Source organism: Capricornis sumatraensis, chromosome 1 (genome assembly GCF_032405125.1).
Source record: "Capricornis sumatraensis isolate serow.1 chromosome 1, serow.2, whole genome shotgun sequence".
Classification (NCBI taxonomy): domain Eukaryota; kingdom Metazoa; phylum Chordata; class Mammalia; order Artiodactyla; family Bovidae; genus Capricornis; species Capricornis sumatraensis.
Window position 1 is genome coordinate 1,020,972 of NC_091069.1, and position 16,293 is coordinate 1,037,264.

The 16,293-nt window shown below is 69.1% G+C and overlaps 3 protein-coding genes across 6 annotated transcripts; 1 reads left to right on the top strand and 2 right to left on the bottom strand.

The window, feature by feature from the left end:
• The first annotated feature begins 419 nt into the window (after window positions 1-419).
• Window positions 420-3,895, top strand: EDF1 (endothelial differentiation related factor 1). 3 transcript variants are annotated; one of them, XM_068975415.1, is made up of 5 exons: window positions 420-579; window positions 2,218-2,269; window positions 2,594-2,754; window positions 3,019-3,112; window positions 3,480-3,895. In XM_068975415.1, exons 1-5 carry the CDS (start codon window positions 502-504, stop codon window positions 3,539-3,541), a joined length of 447 nt encoding a protein of 148 aa, XP_068831516.1. In that variant the 5' UTR covers window positions 420-501; the 3' UTR covers window positions 3,542-3,895. The 3 variants fall into 3 exon arrangements, with proteins under 3 accessions (XP_068831516.1, XP_068831524.1, XP_068831533.1); XM_068975423.1 differs by having other exon boundaries at window positions 2,594-2,700; XM_068975432.1 differs by having other exon boundaries at window positions 2,594-2,691.
• A 453-nt stretch (window positions 3,896-4,348) lies between these two features.
• MAMDC4 (MAM domain containing 4) lies at window positions 4,349-12,508 on the bottom strand. The gene is made up of 27 exons (XM_068979854.1): window positions 12,463-12,508; window positions 11,854-11,961; window positions 11,610-11,783; window positions 11,405-11,530; window positions 11,115-11,245; window positions 10,954-11,038; window positions 10,712-10,837; window positions 10,419-10,556; window positions 10,250-10,338; window positions 9,966-10,139; window positions 9,627-9,711; window positions 9,340-9,519; window positions 9,119-9,244; window positions 8,871-9,002; window positions 8,185-8,301; window positions 7,933-8,067; window positions 7,658-7,794; window positions 7,383-7,590; window positions 7,159-7,296; window positions 6,918-7,036; window positions 6,748-6,838; window positions 6,461-6,607; window positions 6,188-6,322; window positions 5,976-6,103; window positions 5,783-5,891; window positions 5,117-5,301; window positions 4,349-5,008 (listed from the first exon to the last, which is right to left on the bottom strand). The coding sequence occupies exons 1-27, from the start codon at window positions 12,506-12,508 to the stop codon at window positions 4,967-4,969; spliced, it is 3,411 nt and encodes a 1,136-aa protein (XP_068835955.1). The 3' UTR covers window positions 4,349-4,966.
• A 1,350-nt stretch (window positions 12,509-13,858) lies between these two features.
• On the bottom strand, window positions 13,859-15,217 carry PHPT1 (phosphohistidine phosphatase 1). 2 transcript variants are annotated; one of them, XM_068983708.1, is made up of 3 exons: window positions 15,026-15,217; window positions 14,568-14,692; window positions 13,859-14,086 (listed from the first exon to the last, which is right to left on the bottom strand). In XM_068983708.1, exons 1-3 carry the CDS (start codon window positions 15,183-15,185, stop codon window positions 13,994-13,996), a joined length of 378 nt encoding a protein of 125 aa, XP_068839809.1. In that variant the 5' UTR covers window positions 15,186-15,217; the 3' UTR covers window positions 13,859-13,993. The 2 variants fall into 2 exon arrangements, with proteins under 2 accessions (XP_068839809.1, XP_068839818.1); XM_068983717.1 differs by having other exon boundaries at window positions 15,020-15,217.
• Between the last annotated feature and the right edge of the window lie 1,076 nt (window positions 15,218-16,293).

Consider the following 16,293-nt stretch of genomic DNA (forward strand, 5'->3'; position numbering starts at 1 on the left):
CCGGGCGCAGGAGGCCAGGAGCCGGCTCCCGTCTCCTTCCTCCCCGCCCCCTCCGCCCCCTCCCCGCTTCTCGCGCAGAAGCCCCACTCGCCTTTCCCCTTCCCCGCCCAGTGCCCCTCCTCTCGGCCGGCCCCCACCCGGTGCAGGGCCACCCTGCACCGCCTCCGCGAGCTGGGGTCCCCCGCGCCCGCGGCCCCGGCACCCCTCCGCGCCCCCAGCGGCTCCCCCGGCCCCTGCGGCGCCCCCCAGCGGCCACGCGTCCGGGCCGCGCCGTCCCCCGCCCCACGTCGCGCACAGCGGGCGCCGGCTTAGACGAGCCGGGCGCGGATTGGCTCCGAGCCGAGGGAAGTACCCGCCCCCCGAGTCGCCGGCCAATGGGAGGAGGGGCGGGCCCGCAGCGGGCGCCGGAAGCGGCCCAGCGACGAGGGGACGTCGCGTCGCCGGGTCTCGAGCAGCTGCTGCGGAGCCGCCGGACGGACCGCCTTCCCTGCCCGCCCCGCCATGGCTGAGAGCGACTGGGACACGGTGACGGTGCTGCGCAAAAAGGGCCCCACGGCCGCCCAGGCCAAGTCCAAGCAGGTGCGGGCGCGGCGCGGGCCTCGGGACCCAAGGGCGGCCGGGGGCGGGCAGTGGGCCCGGCCCGGATCGGGCACCGGGCGGGCACGGAGAGGGGCCCGGGGGCGACTTGGCGGTTTCGGGCAGTGACACAGGCCCGCGGGACAGGGACTGCGGGGCCCGGGCGGAGGAGGGGAGCGGGCCGAGGCTGTCAGCGAGGACGGCCAGTGGCGGGCCCTGGGAAGCGATCGGACGCGGGCAGGGCTGGCGGGCACCACCGCCCCGGCGTATTCTTCCACCGTCCGCCGGCTGCCCGGTGCCCGGCCAGTCCGAGGCCGCCCGCGGAGCCCACTGAAGCACACTGCCGGCTGAAGGGAGTCCCTGGCCCCGGGCTGAGTGGCCTAGGACTCAGCATGCTGGTGGCCCTGGTGTCCCCATCTTGCCAGAGCAGCCGGCATGCCCTGAGGGGCACTTGGGGCAGACGGTTCTCCGGGAATCCATCGGGTTCCCCTGTGAGTCGCTGTAAGGGAAGGGGGGAAGGGCAGGTCAGTCTCCAGCCCCGCTCGGTTCTACTCTGAGCAGCCTTGGGCTGGCCTTAGACACGGTGCCAGGTCTGGGCCACGGCTGGCTTTGGCCCTGCTGACTAGTCTTCATTGACCTGCCCAGGACCTTTCAGTTGGTCAAAACCAAGTTCACTCTCTCTCTTTTTTTTTTTTTTTCCAAAGGAACCTTAATAGCTACAAGCTAGGACTCATGTGAACAGCTCTAGAAAACATTTGTGAACATGTCACACTTAGAATGCCCCACAGCCGGGTCTCTAAGGTGTCAGAGACTTTAAGAAATACGTTACATTCGTGTTCTGCCCTGTGGATCAAGGGGTAGCGCTGTCTTTGCCAGCGTTTGGGGCGAGGGCTCCAGACTTTGTGCGATGTGCTGTACTTTATTAGGAGCCAGTTTGGCTGAGGAAGGCCAAACCAGGCCCTCATTTGACCTTTCTTCTGGCTTTTGCAGGAGAGTCTTGTAGAGAAGTGTATTTCAAGTGTGGGTTTCTAAGAGGACCCACTTGCCCGTCTTTTTCAACAGTAAAGTCATGAGCTCTTTCTGTTTTCTTGACCAGAAGTTTATTGAGAGTTGCCTGGACAGTTGGACGTAGAGGGATTTGTATGGCAAGCTTTGGCTTAAACCCAGCATTTGCTTGTCGGTCCTTGGAAAAACGTCAGGTACTAGGCATGTAGCGGGGCGCTTCAGGGCGTGAGTTCAGAGCCTGACTGCCAGGGCTCGAAAGCATGAGGCATTATCAGTTGGCTGACAGTAGCCTAAACTGCGGAGAAGGCAGTGGCACCCCAGTCCTGTACTCTTGCCTGGAAAATCCCATGGACGGAGGAGCCTGGTAGGCTGCAGTCCATGGGGTCGCTAAGAGTCAGACATGACTGAGCGACTTCACTTTCACTTTCATGCACTGGAGAGGGAAATGGCAACCCACTCCAGTGTTCTTTCCTGGAGAATCCCAGGGACAGGAGAGCCTGGTGGGCTGCCGTCTATGGGGTCGCACAGAGTCGGACATGACTGAAGCAACTTAGCAGCAGCAGCAGCAGCCTAAACTGGGGTTGGCCAGGTACCAGAAAGCTAATTTTGACCAAAAAACACTTTCTAATTTTCTAGGCCATCTTAGCAGCTCAGAGACGAGGAGAAGATGTGGAGACTTCTAAGAAATGTAGGTACTCATATGTCCACTTGAGGGACCGGGGAGTGTCCGGGTTCCCTGGCCGTTAGGGTGGCTGCAGAGCTGGGGGGTGTGAGGGTCCTCTCGGAGCAGCGGTGGTTGGCAGGGGGGGTGTTCCTCCCACCCACTTCCTGTCGCTGGGAGGGAGGCCTGGGCTCAGTGTTCCTGGGTCTGTGGGGTGTCCCCACTTTGGGTGGCCTGGCTGAGCCTGTCTTCCAGGCTCAGGGCGCCTGTGGGGCCGGGTTCCATTCCAAACCGGCTCACCTGTGGGATTGTTGCCGACCCTCCCCTTTGCTCTTGCCTTGCACGGTCCAGGGGCCGCTGGCCAGAACAAGCAGCACTCGGTCACCAAGAACACGGCGAAGCTGGACCGGGAGACCGAGGAGCTGCACCACGACCGGGTGCCCCTGGAGGTCGGCAAGGCGATCCAGCAGGGCCGGCAGGGCCAGGGGCTGACGCAGAGGGACCTGGCCACGGTGAGCGTGCGGGCCCTCCTCCAGGCCGTGGCCAGGCAGGCGGGGTGCGGGCCCTGCTTGCCCAGTGGCTTGGGGCTTCAGTTCACTCCGGCCCTGGGAGCCCTGAGACTTCTGAGGGGCCGCACGAGTCAGCTGTGACTTGCCGAGCTGCGTCTGCTCCGGCCCTGGGCCCGCATGCGGCCGCGCAGAGCCCAAGGCCCTCCCCTGGCTGTGTCCGTCTCCCACCATGCCTGGAGCTGACGGGCAAACACACGTTCTCCCTAGAAAATCAACGAGAAGCCGCAAGTCATTGCGGACTACGAGAGTGGCCGGGCCATTCCCAACAACCAGGTTCTGGGCAAGATCGAGAGAGCCATTGGTAAGTGTCCTGCTGACCTCTGCTGCCTGGCCAGGCGCAGGGTGGCCGCCCCTCCTGGCTGTAGTTGGTGAGGAAGGTGCAGGAAGGCCCCGAGGAATGCAAGGGCCACCCGGCATTGGCAGCAGCGTGGCTCGGAGCGGAAGCCTAGTCCTGGGAGGGGCTGTCCTCTCCCCTAGTCCTGGGGTGGGTGAGAACCCAGGGCCGGGATGGCGCTCCCTGCTCCCTCCAGAGGAAGGGAGCCAGTGCCCCAGGGACTGGGAGCGCTGCCCTCTGCGAGGTGGTGGGTCCGGAGGCTGAGGAACTGCCCTGTGCCTTGAAGTCCAGAGTGGGAGCTCCAGTGGTTAGTGGCGGCCCATGGCTCTTTCAGGCCTGAAGCTCCGGGGGAAGGACATTGGGAAGCCGATCGAGAAGGGGCCAAGGGCGAAATGAACATAAAGCCTCGAAATCAGTGCGTTCCGGCTGATCTCGTCCGGCTGGTCCCCTTGACCACCGGCGCCAGCACGGCTCTCTCCACGCGGATGAGCGGAACACGGGCGGGATCCCCACCCGGGAACCCCTCTCCTCGTACCTGTTGTCTAACTAACAAACAAAACCTTGCAAAGTGTTTGCTTCTGATTTTTTCCTCCCCGCCCCCCCATCCTCAGTGGAGTGCGAACGCTGCCTCCCTCTCCCCCGGGGCCCAGCCTGCTGCGGGGATGGCCCCCCCGGGAGCTGGCGGGGGTGGGCGGTCACGTCTGGGAGAGGAGCTGTGTGTCCAGCCTGGCTCGTAGAGAAGCTAATAAAGTTTGTGCCCTCCCTGCTGGTGGTGGGTCCTTGCCCCCAACTCTCCGCTGTCGTGCCCGCAGTGCCCCCTCCCTCCGGCCCCCAGTGCGGCAAAGCGCTATCTTCATGAGGCCGCGAGGGAACCTGAGGGGCTGCGATGGTCCCTCTGCAGGCTGTGTCTCGGCACCTCTCTGGGACGGTTAGTGGGCATCGGTCAGCCTCTGGGCATCAGACCTTGGTGCCCCCGGTGCCAACTCCCCAGTCACGCCCTTGTCTGTGGACCTCAGTGCGCTCGGGTGGCAAGGTGGCGCTGCCTGGGCTGGAGGGGGCACCTGGCTGTGCAGGGGTGGCTCCGGGACAGCCAAGCCTGGGGTCCTCCGTAGACTTGGGTGGGTAGTGTCTGAATCTCCTGTGTGTAAGATCAGAACCGGGGACTGTCCCTGGGTTAGAAAGACTCTGCTCCATTTTATTACATGAGGGCGGCTTGTGGGTCGGGATTTTGACCGGGGAAGGGTGCGCTTGGGGCCCTTGACCCTGGCAGGGCGGGCCTGGGGGCCTTCCTTTGGGACTCTGGACAGATGAGGGCACTCCCCCTCCAGTCCAGCTCCGTGCCACCGTGGACCCTGACGAGTGTCTGCTACTGCCTGTTGCCTGAACTTGTGAGGGTTTCCATCTTTCATCAGATACGGAATCGCCCAGTGAGGTGGGGCCCTGCGGGGGGCCCCTCTGGCCTGGGCTGGGGCAGTGGCTTCCTGGGGCCCCACTGCACCTGCCTCCAGGCGCCTCAAGCCCTTGGCTGTCTCCTGAGCCACTGAGGCCCGCGGGAGGGGCCCCCAAGCGTGTCCTCTCGGGTAGGTTGGGTCGGGTCTGGGGAACTGCCCTTCCTGCTGACGGGCAGACCCCGGCCGGCAGGGCTGGGGCACTCACTGCTGGGGTAAGGACCGCACTTGGGTCTGTGGGTACAGCCCCTGTGAGGGTGATGGATGCGGGGTCTCAGTGTTTTGCGGGGGGGGCGGGGGGGTGTTGGTCCCTGGGCCAGGGTCCCGGTGGCGGGTGCGCTCGTGTGAGGAGCTGAGGTCTTCTCTGGGTCATCTACTGGTCATTGGCGACTGATGCTGGCAGGGTGACGCGGTCCTAGGGGGAAGGGGAGGAGCTTAGTGACCGCTGGAGCCCCGTGTACCATCAGGCTCAGCACACGGCAACCCCCGGCTCCCGCCCTCCACCCCTGCCCAGGGCTCCTACCGCGCTGAAGAGAATGTTCTCGAAGCCGGGGGCCACAGCGTCCACCTCGCCCCGGGAGGGGCAGCCCGCCTTCTGCAGCCAGCGCCGGCCTGCGACGCCCAGCAGCAGCAGCAGCAGCAGCAGCAGCAGCAGGAGGAGGGCGCCACCGACCGCGGCCGGCACCGTTGCGGCCGCCGCCCCACCCCCTGTGGGCCGCAGGGCACGTGACCCGGGATCCCAGTCCCATCTCATCCCCACCCAGGCTCGAGGAGGGTGCCCGGCATGGCTGTCCCCACGGCCTGGGGTTTCCAGGTCCCCTCTGAAGTCACTGGTCACGGGCTGAGGCTGGGCCCTGGCGGGCAGGGGGCTGCAGATCCAGGGGTCACGGCCCCAGGCTGGATGCTCCCTTTATTGTGAAGTCAGCCACAGGCGCGTGCCTCAGCAGGAGGGGGCCCCCGGTCTCTGGCCTGACTGGGAGCTGGAGCACCGTGGGCAGAGGCGGGGGCACCCTGCGCCCGGGGGCCCAGGGACCCAGGACGGCCCAGCCCCAGGCTGGGGCCCTGCAGCGAGGGCAGCCGGCCTGTGGCTCTCCTGGTCCCTCAGGCAAGGGCGTGACCCCCACCCCCGCCCCTGGGGCTGGCAGAGGCCCTGCCCTGGAGCAGAGCCGGCCTGCTGGGCAGGGCTTACCCTGGCTGGGTGTGGGCAGCTGGCACCGCTGCCCAGCCAGATACTCAACGTCATCCAGGGCGATGGGCCCCAAGGCCGGCTGGCCACCCAGCGTGGCTTCAAACACAATCTGACGGGAGGGAGAGGAGGCTGCGTGGGCCGGGGAGGGGGCCAGAGCCGCCCGAAGCCTCCCGGGTCAGCGTGCCCACCTCACCTGGAACTCCGCGGCGCTGGCCACGTCCACCTGGCCCTCCAGCCACTGGTGCCGGCGGCGCCCACCCGCGCCCCACACAGCCAGCTGCCCCTGCGCACTGCTCAGGATGACCCTCAGCTCGCCCTGGTCTGGGAGCAGGGTGTCAGGATGGTCAGGCAGAGTGGGGCGGCTCCCGTGCCCCCCGCCCCGCCCCGGGGCTCTGGCCCACTCACAGAAGTGCTCCGGGAAGCCCACGTGGTACCAGAACCGCAGGCAAGAGGCCGCGGTGGGGGGCAGAGGCTGGCTGATGAGCCCGGCCGCTCGGCCCCCTGGGCCCAGCACGCTGGTCTCAAAGAGGGCAAAGTGGCCTGGAGACGAGAGGGGGCGCCTGACACCCGATGGAGCTGGCGCCCCAACCTGCGGCCTCCGACCCCGCTGGGTGCCGGGTGGGCCAGGCTGGGGTGAGGCGTGCGTGGCTCTGGGGCCCCTTCCCGCCTCGGACCCACCTGCCTCTGTGCCCAACGTGTGGTCCACGGGGGGCTGCGGGTAGCGGGAGGGCGAGGCTCCGCTGCTCCAGTCCCAGCTGTACCCGCCCAGGCCGGGCCGGGGCACGTGGTTCCAGCCACACAGACCAGCCTCGAAGTCACAGGAAGCTGCAAGGGGCTGGCTGTGAGGGTGCTGCCCCGCGCCCTCCACCCCTGGGGCACCACTGCCGCGGGGCATGGCGGTCAGGCCGGGAGTTGTAGGGTGGCAGGGAGCCGGGACCACCAGGAGCCAGGCCACGGACACCCACCTGGGAGGGGGCAGGGCCCGTCCTGGAGGAGCAGGTCGTCCAGAGCCATGTAGGAGCGCTCCACGCCAGCGGCCACCGCCTCGAACACCACCTGGGGGGCACCGGGCGGAGGTCGTGCCTGCTGTGCCCTGGACAGCCCTTGGTGTAAGGAGGGCCCCCGCTCCGCTTACCCTCCAGGCCTGCCTGGCCTGCAGGTCCACGCTACCCAGGCGCCAGGTGGCCCCTCCACGGGAGCTGACGCTGAGTACTTGCTGCCTGCCGGCCTCCTCCACGTGGACCCTCAGAGTGCCTGCCATCGAGCAGCCAGCCCCATCAGCGCGGCGGGGGCTGCCAGCTCGGGCCCTGCGGTGGGGGGGCTCCCAAGGGCCTCCTGAGGGGACCCCACGGCCCCGGCTCCCAGCAACCCCTCACCTGGGTTGCGGAGGCTCAGGTGGTACCAGAAGCTCAGGCAGGTAGGCTGCACCAGGGGCCGCTGCTCCTCCGAGGTCAGCAAGGCCGCGTGGCCACGGGGCAGGGCCTGCGGGCTTGTGTCCACAACCATGTAGTGCCCTGGGGGGTGGCAGGGTCAGCCCACTGGCCGCCACCCCGCTCTCCCCGCCCCACCTGTCTGCCCACTGCCCCACCCCAGCAGGCACCCTGAGCTGTCTCCGTGGTGTGGTCAGCATGGGGCCCCCACGAGGCGTTGGCCTGGCGTGTCCAGAGGCCCCGGCCCCCCACGGAGAAGCCACAGGCCGAGTCCTCGAAGGAGCAGCGCCTGGGGGCCCAGCAGGGCCCGGGTCGCAGGGTCACATCGTCCAGCGCCATGCTGCCGTGGTACCCGTCCCGGAGGCCCTCAAACAGCAGCTGGGGGGCAGAGAGGGGTCAGTGGCTGGCCTCGCCTCGCCCACTGTGCCCGCGCCCTGGGCCTCACCTGGTACTTGGCGCCCGCATCCGGCTGGTGGTGAAGGGTGGCCCAGGCTTCGTGCCAGCGGTTGCCATGGGTGCCAGACCGCGACCACAAGTGTGTTTCTGCCTCCCCTTCTCGCCTCATCACCAGGCGCAGGGTCCCTAGAGGAAGGAGGTTGAGAGGGGACGAGGCCTTAACCCCTGCCTCTCATCCACTCCTGGGACCCCCGAGGGAGCAAGAGGCAGGACTTGGGGCCCCTGTGAGGCTTCCCTGAGGCCCTGCCCAGCTACGGGCCTCACCGATCTGGGGCCCGAAGAGGTGGAACCAGAAGGAGAGGCACTCCTGAGGGGCTGAGGGCACCCGAGGCTGGGTGAGCAGGTGGGCAGCGGGGCCCCGGGCCGGGGGATCCGTAGGGTCCAGGAGCACGAAGTGGCCTGCGGGGGCACAAGGGGCTGGGCTGCGGGGCCCCAGGCTGCAGGGCTCAGCCCTGCCCTCCCCTCTGCCCCTGGGAGTCGAGGTCTAGCAGCCGCCCCCCAGGCACCCCACCTTACCTTGGCCCGTGGTGTGGTCGTACCTTGGGCCACGGCTCTCCACCCGGTGCCAGTGGGCATCTGTGAGGTGGCCGGTGTGCCAGCCGCAGGCTCCCCGCTCAAAGTTACAGGAGACTTCTGGGGGCGGGCAGAGGCGGGTCAGCACCCCCGACACCCCTCCCGAGTGCCGAGAGGCTGGGGGAGACTGGCTCCTAGAGAGGGGGCTCGTGGGGGCCCCTGGAGGAGGACTGGGTGGGGGGCCAAGCACCCAGGGGAAGCACCTGAGTCTTCCTCAGTGGCTGCTTCGGGGCTGCAGCCCATCAGGGTCACGTTGTCCACCCCTGCGCCCTGCTGCCCGGGGCCGTCCACGTCCACCAGCCCAACCAACTCCAGCTTCACGGGGCACGAAGGAGGAGGCTGTCAGCCAGGGCTGGCCCCGCGGGGGCCCCTCTCCGCCCCAGGCCGCTCTCCTCACCCGGAACGGCCGGCGGCGAGCCCCGAGAAGGACCCTGTCCACCTTCCAGCCCCCAGCGGTGCTGCCTAGGGCCTGCCACACCAGCTCACGGCGGCTGCCCTCCACCACGACCAGCTCCAGGAAGCCTGGCGAGGGGTCACTTGTGGGCGGCCCGTCCTGCCCCTGCCCCTCGCCCGGGGGCTCCGACTCCCCACCCCAGGACGGGGCAGAGGGTGCGAAGGGATGGTGGTACCTTGGGGGTGACTCTGAAGATAGTAAACCAGGCGGAGCTCGCAGCGGGGGCCCGAGGGGCCGAGGGTGGGTGTGAGCACCCGGGCCTCCTCGGCCAGCTGCCCCCAGGCCCTCTGCACGGCCAGGAAGTGCCCTGGGGAGAGCAGGCCTCAGAGCCGGTTCCTCCCAGGGACCCCGACCCAGCGCCCTCCCTAGGGAGAGGGGACTAGCTGGAAGGCAGGCCTCAGGCCACCCCGGGCGGAGCCTCACCAGCAGCCCTGCGGGCATCCGGGCCGGGCCCCCCTCTGTCCGGGGCCGGGAGGCGCGCCCACTGCAGCCGCCCCACGCTGGCGTCTTCCCAGCCCCCGCCGGAGGGCGACTCGAAGTCCGTGGTGCCTGCAAGGGCAGGGGGCATGGGTGGGCCTGGGCCTCGCCAGCCACTCCCAGAGGGGAGGCCGGGGGAAGGGATGGGAGGCCCCTGGCCCGCTCACCGCACTCCTGCTCGTCCTCGCCCCCCGGGCACTGCTGCTGGAAGTCACACAGCTGCTCCGGGGGGACACACAGGTCCCCACAGAAGAAGTGTCCGGGCTCGCAGAAGCTCCGAGGCCGCAGGCTGGATGGCTGGGGCCAGGGGCCTGGGGCCCAACACCCTGGAGGTGGACTGGCCAGCTCTGTGGGCCGGCGCGGGGGTCAGGTGGGCTGGTGGGGGCTGTGCTTCTCCCGGGGTGGGACGGGGTGGGACGGGGTGGGACGGGGTGGGAGGGCCCAGCAGGCTCACCTGGGACTGGCTTGCAGTGGTCAGACAGGATGAGGTCGTCCAGGCCCACGACGCCCCCTGGGCCTGTCTGCCCAGCCAAGAGGATCTGGGGACAGACGGGGTCGGGGGTGCCCCAGCACCCCGCTGTGATCCCCAGGCTGGTCTGCCCCCGAATCCTCTCCCCAGAATCCACACCTCATCCTTGGCTCTTGCTGGACACCCAGCCCTTCAGAGGGCATCTCTGCAGGGAGCCCTTCCGTTCTCTGGCCTGCCCTCCTCCTGAGACGGTGGAGGGGCCCACATGGGGCTCCCTGAGGGGCCCCGGCCCTCCCCGCACGATGCTGCCCTCGCCAGCCTTACCCAAAAGGGGTGCCTGCTCTGGATGTCTACACGGTCTCGGACCCAGGCTGCCCCCAGCTCCCCGTGGCGCCTGCGCAGCAGGATGGGGGTCTGGGGGGCCGCGGGGCTCGCCGTCTGCAGGAACACCTGGAGGCAGCCAGCCTCTGACCCATGCAGGTAGTGATAGAAGACGAGCTGGGAGGGGCCGAGCACAGTCAGCGGAGAGCCACAGGGCCGAGCAGGCAGGGCCGGGGCAGGCAGGGCCGGGCAGGCAGGGCCGCGCCCTGAGACTCCCACCCGCTCACCGAGCAGTTGTGGGGGGCTGAGGCTTGGAACTTGGGGCTGGAGAGGACCGCTGGGGCGCTGGGCTCAGCCACGGACGCGAGGAAGGAGCCTGGGGAGATGGCAGGCGTGGGCTGGGGTGGCTGGTGGGGCGGGGGTCCAGGGGCGGGGCGGGGGTCCCTGGGGCCTCACCCTGCGCGCTGTTCCACGTGTGGTCACCGCGTGGCCAGGCGGGGAGCCTGGGGCTGCCGGCACTGCGGTTCCGGGTCCAGCCCTCTGAGTGGTTCCACAGGCCGAGGCCCATCTCAAAATCGGTGGCTACATAGTGTTCTGGGGGGCAAGGGGGCTCCGGCTGTTGAGCGGGGCCTCCTGCCTGCCCCCCCCCCCGCCGCCCAGGTCTGTGCTCACGGCCCCAGCTCCAGCGGACATCAGCTGTCTCAGCCCCCAAGGGATGGTGCAAAAGGCCAGCCCCCGGTCCCACTCACTGCAGAGGGCCGCGTCCTCGTCCGAGCGGTCCCCACAGTTGTCCTCCCCGTCACACAGCTGGGGGTGCTCCACACAAGCCTCGTTCCGGCAACGGTGGTGCCCCAGGGGGCAGTGCGCCTGGGAGGCTGGGGGCAGGGTTAACCCATCACCCGCCCCAAGTCCCTGGGCGGGGCCACTGACCAGGGCCTCCTGCTGACCCCCGCCCCGCTCCAGGGGTGAGCCCACGGGCGGGGGACCTTACTGGGCAGCCCGCAGCGCCAGAAGGCCACGTCGTCCAAGGCCACAGTGCCCCTGTGGGTGGCATTTCGTGTGGCAGAGAAGGTCACCTGGAGAGAGTGAGGTCCCTAAGTCAGGGCCCAGACCCTCCCCGCCGTCCCCCACCGTCCAGAGTGCCCATCTCACCCTGAAGGCGCCCCGGATGCGGCCAGTGGGCACCACCAGCTCCTGCCAGTCTGGGCCCCAGGGCCCTGGGCTCCGCCACAGGGTCAGCGTCTCTGCACCGTGGGTCAGCTCCAGCCGCAGCTCGGCCACATCTGCAGTGAGGGGTCCGGGGGCAGCTCAGGCCCCAGGCCTCCCCCAGGCCCGTGGCTGTGCCCACCCCAGGACCCCTGCCCACCCTGGGGGCGCCTTCCCATCTCTGCACCCCTTGTCTCAGGCCACCTGGCCTGGGTCGCAGGGTACGGGGTGCACACCTCCTGAGGCCGCGTGGTACCAGAGCCTGAGCTCGCAGGTGGGAGCAGCCTCGTGCAGGACAGGGGAGCGCAGGGCCGCGGTGGCCGTCTCCCTCCCGCGGTGTGCGCCGACTGCCACGTACCAGCCTAGTCAGCCGAGAGGTCAGGAGACGGGGCGGGAGGCACAGAGGGCTGGGGACAGCGTGGAGCCCTGCCCAGGCCTCACCGAGGTCGGTGCCCAGAGTGTGGTCCGAGCGCAGCCGCGGCCCCTGCGGCGAGGCCCCTGCGCGGTCTCGGAGCCAGCGGTAGCCCGCGGTGCTGATGTCCTGCCAGCCGCAGGAGTCCCGCTCGAAGTCGCAGGTGAAGGGGGCGCCCGGGCTGGGCGAGACCCCGTGGTAACCTGGGGGGGCAGGGGGTCAGGCGTGCCGGCTGCGAGGGCGGCCCCGCTGCTGCCCCCGGCCCCGGCTCACCGCACTGCGCCTCGTCGGGGCAGCCCCTGCAGTCACACACGAAGTTGCACTCGGCCTCACGGGGGGTCCTGCAGTGGTTGGGGACCCAGGCCCAGCCGGGGGACCCTGCTGCCAGCAGAGACAGCCAGGTGGCCAGGGGTAGGGAGGCCCCGCTGTTCCTCAGCCCAGAGACCCCTAAGAGTCAGGCATCCTGGGACATTTGGGCACCGGGCCAAGAGGCTGTGCAGGGAGGGGGCCAGAAACCCACGGAGAACTGCCCCCGGGGGTCCCTGTCAGGGCCCAGGAGGGCATGTCCGGCCCTGGAGAGGCTGGCTGTCAGGATGGGGTGCCTGGGTGTGCGAGGGGCCAAGCATCACCGATGCAGGTCCCTCCCCGGGGAGGACCGGAGCCCAGCGCAACTCAGGAGGGTCTGCGGCCCAGGTCCCCCAGCCTGTAACCAGCGCGGGCTGGACTCGGATCCCTACCCCAGCGAGGCCGTCCCCAGGACCCCGAGGGCTCACTCAGCATCCCCACTGCAGGCCGTCCTGGGTCCACGTCCCCCCTTCCCTGCAGACCCAGCGGCCGGGCCCCCGGACGGTCCTGCTTCAGGAGCCGGGCGCGGCGACTCACCCAGGAGCATGACCACCGCGGGCAGGAGGTGGCCGCACAGCGGCATGGTCAGGCCCAAGGCAGAGAGGCCTGGGGTGCTGTGTGCCCTGGCCAGCCTGGTGGGGACTCTACCTGGCTGTCAGCCCGAGGCCCCGCAGGCCGACTCTGCTCTGACCGCGGGCCCGGCTCAGCCCTTTCTGTATCTGCAGCGGGCCCGGCTCAGCCCCTGTATCTGCATCGCTGGCCCCAACCCCTGCTGACAAGGATGATCACCTGGCTGTAAGTGCATCCAGGAGAGGCCCCAGCCCGGGGGGCTCCCACCTGCCTGGCCCCCTTTTGGCCAAAGGTCGGGCCTCAGCCGTGGTGCCCACTGCGGCCCAGCCGTCTGGTGGAGGCCCCGCTGGAGACAGGGCCGAGTGGCACAGGCCTCAGCTGCTCCTCCTGGGGCCCCTGGTCCTGCAGAGTTCAACTCAGCCGGGCAGGAACTCAGCTTGTGCAAACCGTGCACCTGGCTTGAGTTCCCTGCACGGGGAGGGGGCAACCCTGGCAACCAGGAATGTCATCCCTCCCCATAACTCAGCCTGTGGGCTCCTCTTCGCTTGCTCGCTTAAAAACGATGACTGTTTTCTCATCAACAAGTGTCCGAGCTGTGTGGTGTGGGCTGGGCGTGGCCAGGCACAGGGTCCAGAGGAGCCGAGGGGCTCTGGGCCTCGTGGCACTGACCTCAGTGGAGGACCTGGAGCCAGGCGCTGCCCAGTTTATCACCGTCCGGCCTTGGGAGCTTGTCTAACCTGAGCCTGTTTCCTCATCTTTAAAAGTGTAACGATGGCGCCTCTGTGGAAAGGCTCCTGTGAGGGCCCTGGAGTCCAGAGGAGGCGGGTGCAGCGTGATGGAGGCCTCTGCTCCCCACAGCGCCAGAAGGGTCCTGGGAGAGGGGCTCCACGCCTGACACCCGGTTTACTTGAAGCAGGAGTCTGAGGCAGCAGCCCTGATTCTGGAGTCGAGGGGCCACAGACCACCCTACTCGAGACCTCAGTCAGCAGCGGCCAAGGTGGGGGTTGCTGGTGCCCTCCCCATACCGGGAGGGGCCCGCCTCCGCAGGCTGGAGGGACTTGGCCCTAGCTCCTTGCGTAACGGCTTGTCAGGCCTCTTCCCAGATGACTGTGAGGACAGCAGGTGCATGGAGAAGCAATCAGGCCATAAACGGGGGCGGCGGCCAGGGCCCCCTTATCAGACCCCAAAGGGCTGAGTGTGCCCTGCCCCTCCCTGGGCCCCTGGGGCAGGTTGCGTGAGGGGCAGCCTCCAGCTCTTGGCCACCCACCCACACCAGCTGGAAGTACAGCGAGGTGCGCTGAGAACAGAGACGCCAAGCACACAGCGCTCACGGAGCAGCAGAGCTGACGATGCTTTTAATTCTCCCGAGAGGGAGCCCCAGGCCCCGAGACCTGGCCAGGGTGGCAAAGTGCCAGGGGGTGCAGTCCGGCCCCTTGGGAGGGGCCTTCAGGGTGGAGTTCTGAGTGGGCTGCTGGACGGAGCGGGCCTCGAGTGGGCCTCAGTAGCCGTCGTCAGCCCACGTGACTTCGTAGTCCGGATACTTGGCTTTGATCTTCTCAGTGGAGACAGAGTGCTGGGCGCGACCATAACCCTGAGGGAAGGAGGTGGCTCTCACACACCAGGTCCTGGCTCCGGGGGCCCCCAGGCAGCAGGGACACCAAGAGCCAGGCGGGGAGGCTGTCATCCCCCTAGCCACTCGAGCCACTCTCCTGGGGAAGTGTAGCCTCCAGAGTGAGCCGACCTGGAGGGAGGGCCCTCCAGCTAGAGGCCGAGCCGGCTCTGGGTGCCCTGTGACCCTGCAGGCAGAGCGGTGAAGGGAGAGGCAGGCATCCGAGCTCCAGCGCAGCGCTGGCAGCCTCCACGCGCTGGAGGACAGAGGCCTGGCCAGGCCTTCGGGGCAGGAACAGCACACAGCCCACTGCGGGCAAGCAGTGGCTCCCTCCCTCCCCCTGTGTTTCCTGGGTCATGCCGCGTGGAAACTGGGAGGCTGCGGTCCCTGGAGGCAGGGTTCTGTCGGCGAGAAGGGCCGGGTGTTCCCCAGCCAGGACTGGGGTCCCCAGCTGCGGGCTCACCATGGAGTAGCCGTACACGTGGATCTTCCTGTCCTGGCTCTGGTGGGAAATGCGCCCGCCCCCCAGGCACTCGCAGTCATAGCCCTTCTTCTGTATCTCGCCTGATACCTTGTCGTAGATGTCGGCTGGAATGGGAGGGGAGCTCAGCACCAGCCAGGGCGGAGGGGGTCTGAGGCCCTCCCCCCGCAGCCCCCGCCCCCAGGAGAGCAGACCTTCTGGACCGGAGGAAAGGGAGGAGAGGGTGCGCCTGGGCAGAGGCCCTGGACTAGGAGTGGGGGTCGGGCCACGGCAGCCCCTCGGCTCCAGGACAGTCGGGATGCCTCCCTGCCTCGCAAGCCGGGCGGCGAGGAGACCGGCACAGTCTACCTAACCCCGCCCCGCCCTCGACCCGCTCCAGCCGCGCTGGCCCCGCCCACAGCGCCCGAGGCCCCGCCCCCGGCCCGCCGCCCCGCCCTCACCGTGGTACTCGGCCCACTTGTAGCCGCGCACGATCTCTTTGGTCTCCCCGGCCGGGTCCCCGGAGGGCGGCGCCGCATAGACTCGAATCAGCACATACTTGAAGACGCCGTCGGAGTCGATGTCCACGTCGGGGATCTGGGCGAGGCCCGCCGCCGCCATGTTCCCGGAGCGCGCTCGCCCTACGGCCCGCGGCCCTTCCCCCACGCGACCCCTGGCTGCGCGGACCGCGGCGGGGCGGGGCCTGGAGGCTGCTGGCCAATCCCGCGGGGGCATGCTGCCCGGGCCCAGCGCCTCAGCCAACCGTGCGGCCGACCGGCGGCACAGACGAACCAATCGCGGCCCAGCTCCTTGCAGCGCGGTGACCGCGCCAGCTCCCCTTAAAGGGGAACAAGGAGCGGGGAGTGGGTGTGGGTTCCTTTTAGCCAACGGAGAAGCCCCTGCGCGCGGGTCGGGGGCGGCTGACGGGCCCCTCTGGGGGACTGGGCGGCCCACGAGGCGCAGGGGGCGCGCGCTGGCCCTGACTCCCTCCGCAGACCATGCTCGCTGCCCTCGGCTTCCGCCCGGGTCCTCGCAGTGTATCTGAGGGCCTCCCGCCCGGGTACTCCCCATGCTGTCCCGCGGCCTCCCGGCCCCGTCCGCGCCGAGTCCCGCGGCCTCCCGGCCCCGTCTCCACCGAGTCCCACGGTCTCCCGTCCCCTCGTCCGCGCCGAGTCCCACGGTCTCCCGTCCCCGTCCCCGTCCCCACCGAGTCCCACGGTCTCCCGGCCCCGTCCGCGCCGAGTCCCGCGGCCTGTCGGCCCCGTCCCCACCGAGTCCCACGGTCTCCCGGGCCCGTCCCCCCCGAGTCCCACGGTCTCCTGTCCCCTCGTCCGCGCCGAGTCCCACGGTCTCCCGGCCCCGTCCCCGTCCCCACCGAGTCCCACGGTCTCCCGGCCCCGTCCGCGCCGAGTCCCGCGGCCTCCCGGCCCCGTCCCCACCGAGTCCCACGGCCTCCCGGGCCCGTCCCCCCCGAGTCCGAGCCCGCCTCTCTCCGGCCTCCCACTCCACGTTGTTCAGTGGTTTCCCACCGCTATTTCCGAAGGCCCGCCCCCCACGGCTCCGAAAATCTTCAACGTCGCACCCACTCTGAACAAAAATCGAGGCAGCAGTAGCTACATTCGAGTTATATTTTCCTTGGTTCGAAAGCGCTCCCCTTCTGGAAGTAACCCCAGTCCAGGGTCCTTCCTGGGCGGCGCGTAGGGCCGAAGGCGGAGGCCCCTGGGCAGGG

Coding starts and splice junctions, on each gene's coding strand:
- MAMDC4 (XM_068979854.1), bottom strand. CDS start 12,508: ATGCCGCTGTGCGGCCACCTCCTGCCCGCGGTGGTCATGCTCCTGG. Junction 11,962..12,462: donor CGCGGTGGTCATGCTCCTGG/GTGAGTCGCCGC, acceptor CTCTGCTGGCAG/CAGGGTCCCCCGGCTGGGCC. Junction 7,037..7,158: donor CCTGAGCCTCCGCAACCCAG/GTGAGGGGTTGC, acceptor GCTCGATGGCAG/GCACTCTGAGGGTCCACGTG.
- EDF1 (XM_068975415.1), top strand. CDS start 502: ATGGCTGAGAGCGACTGGGACACGGTGACGGTGCTGCGCAAAAAGGGC. Junction 2,755..3,018: donor CGCAGAGGGACCTGGCCACG/GTGAGCGTGCGG, acceptor CGTTCTCCCTAG/AAAATCAACGAGAAGCCGCA. Junction 3,113..3,479: donor CAAGATCGAGAGAGCCATTG/GTAAGTGTCCTG, acceptor TGGCTCTTTCAG/GCCTGAAGCTCCGGGGGAAG.
- PHPT1 (XM_068983717.1), bottom strand. CDS start 15,185: ATGGCGGCGGCGGGCCTCGCCCAGATCCCCGACGTGGACATCGACTCC. Junction 14,693..15,019: donor GGCCGAGTACCACGGTGAGG/GCGGGGCGGCGG, acceptor CTCCCATTCCAG/CCGACATCTACGACAAGGTA. Junction 14,087..14,567: donor ACGTGTACGGCTACTCCATG/GTGAGCCCGCAG, acceptor TCCTTCCCTCAG/GGTTATGGTCGCGCCCAGCA.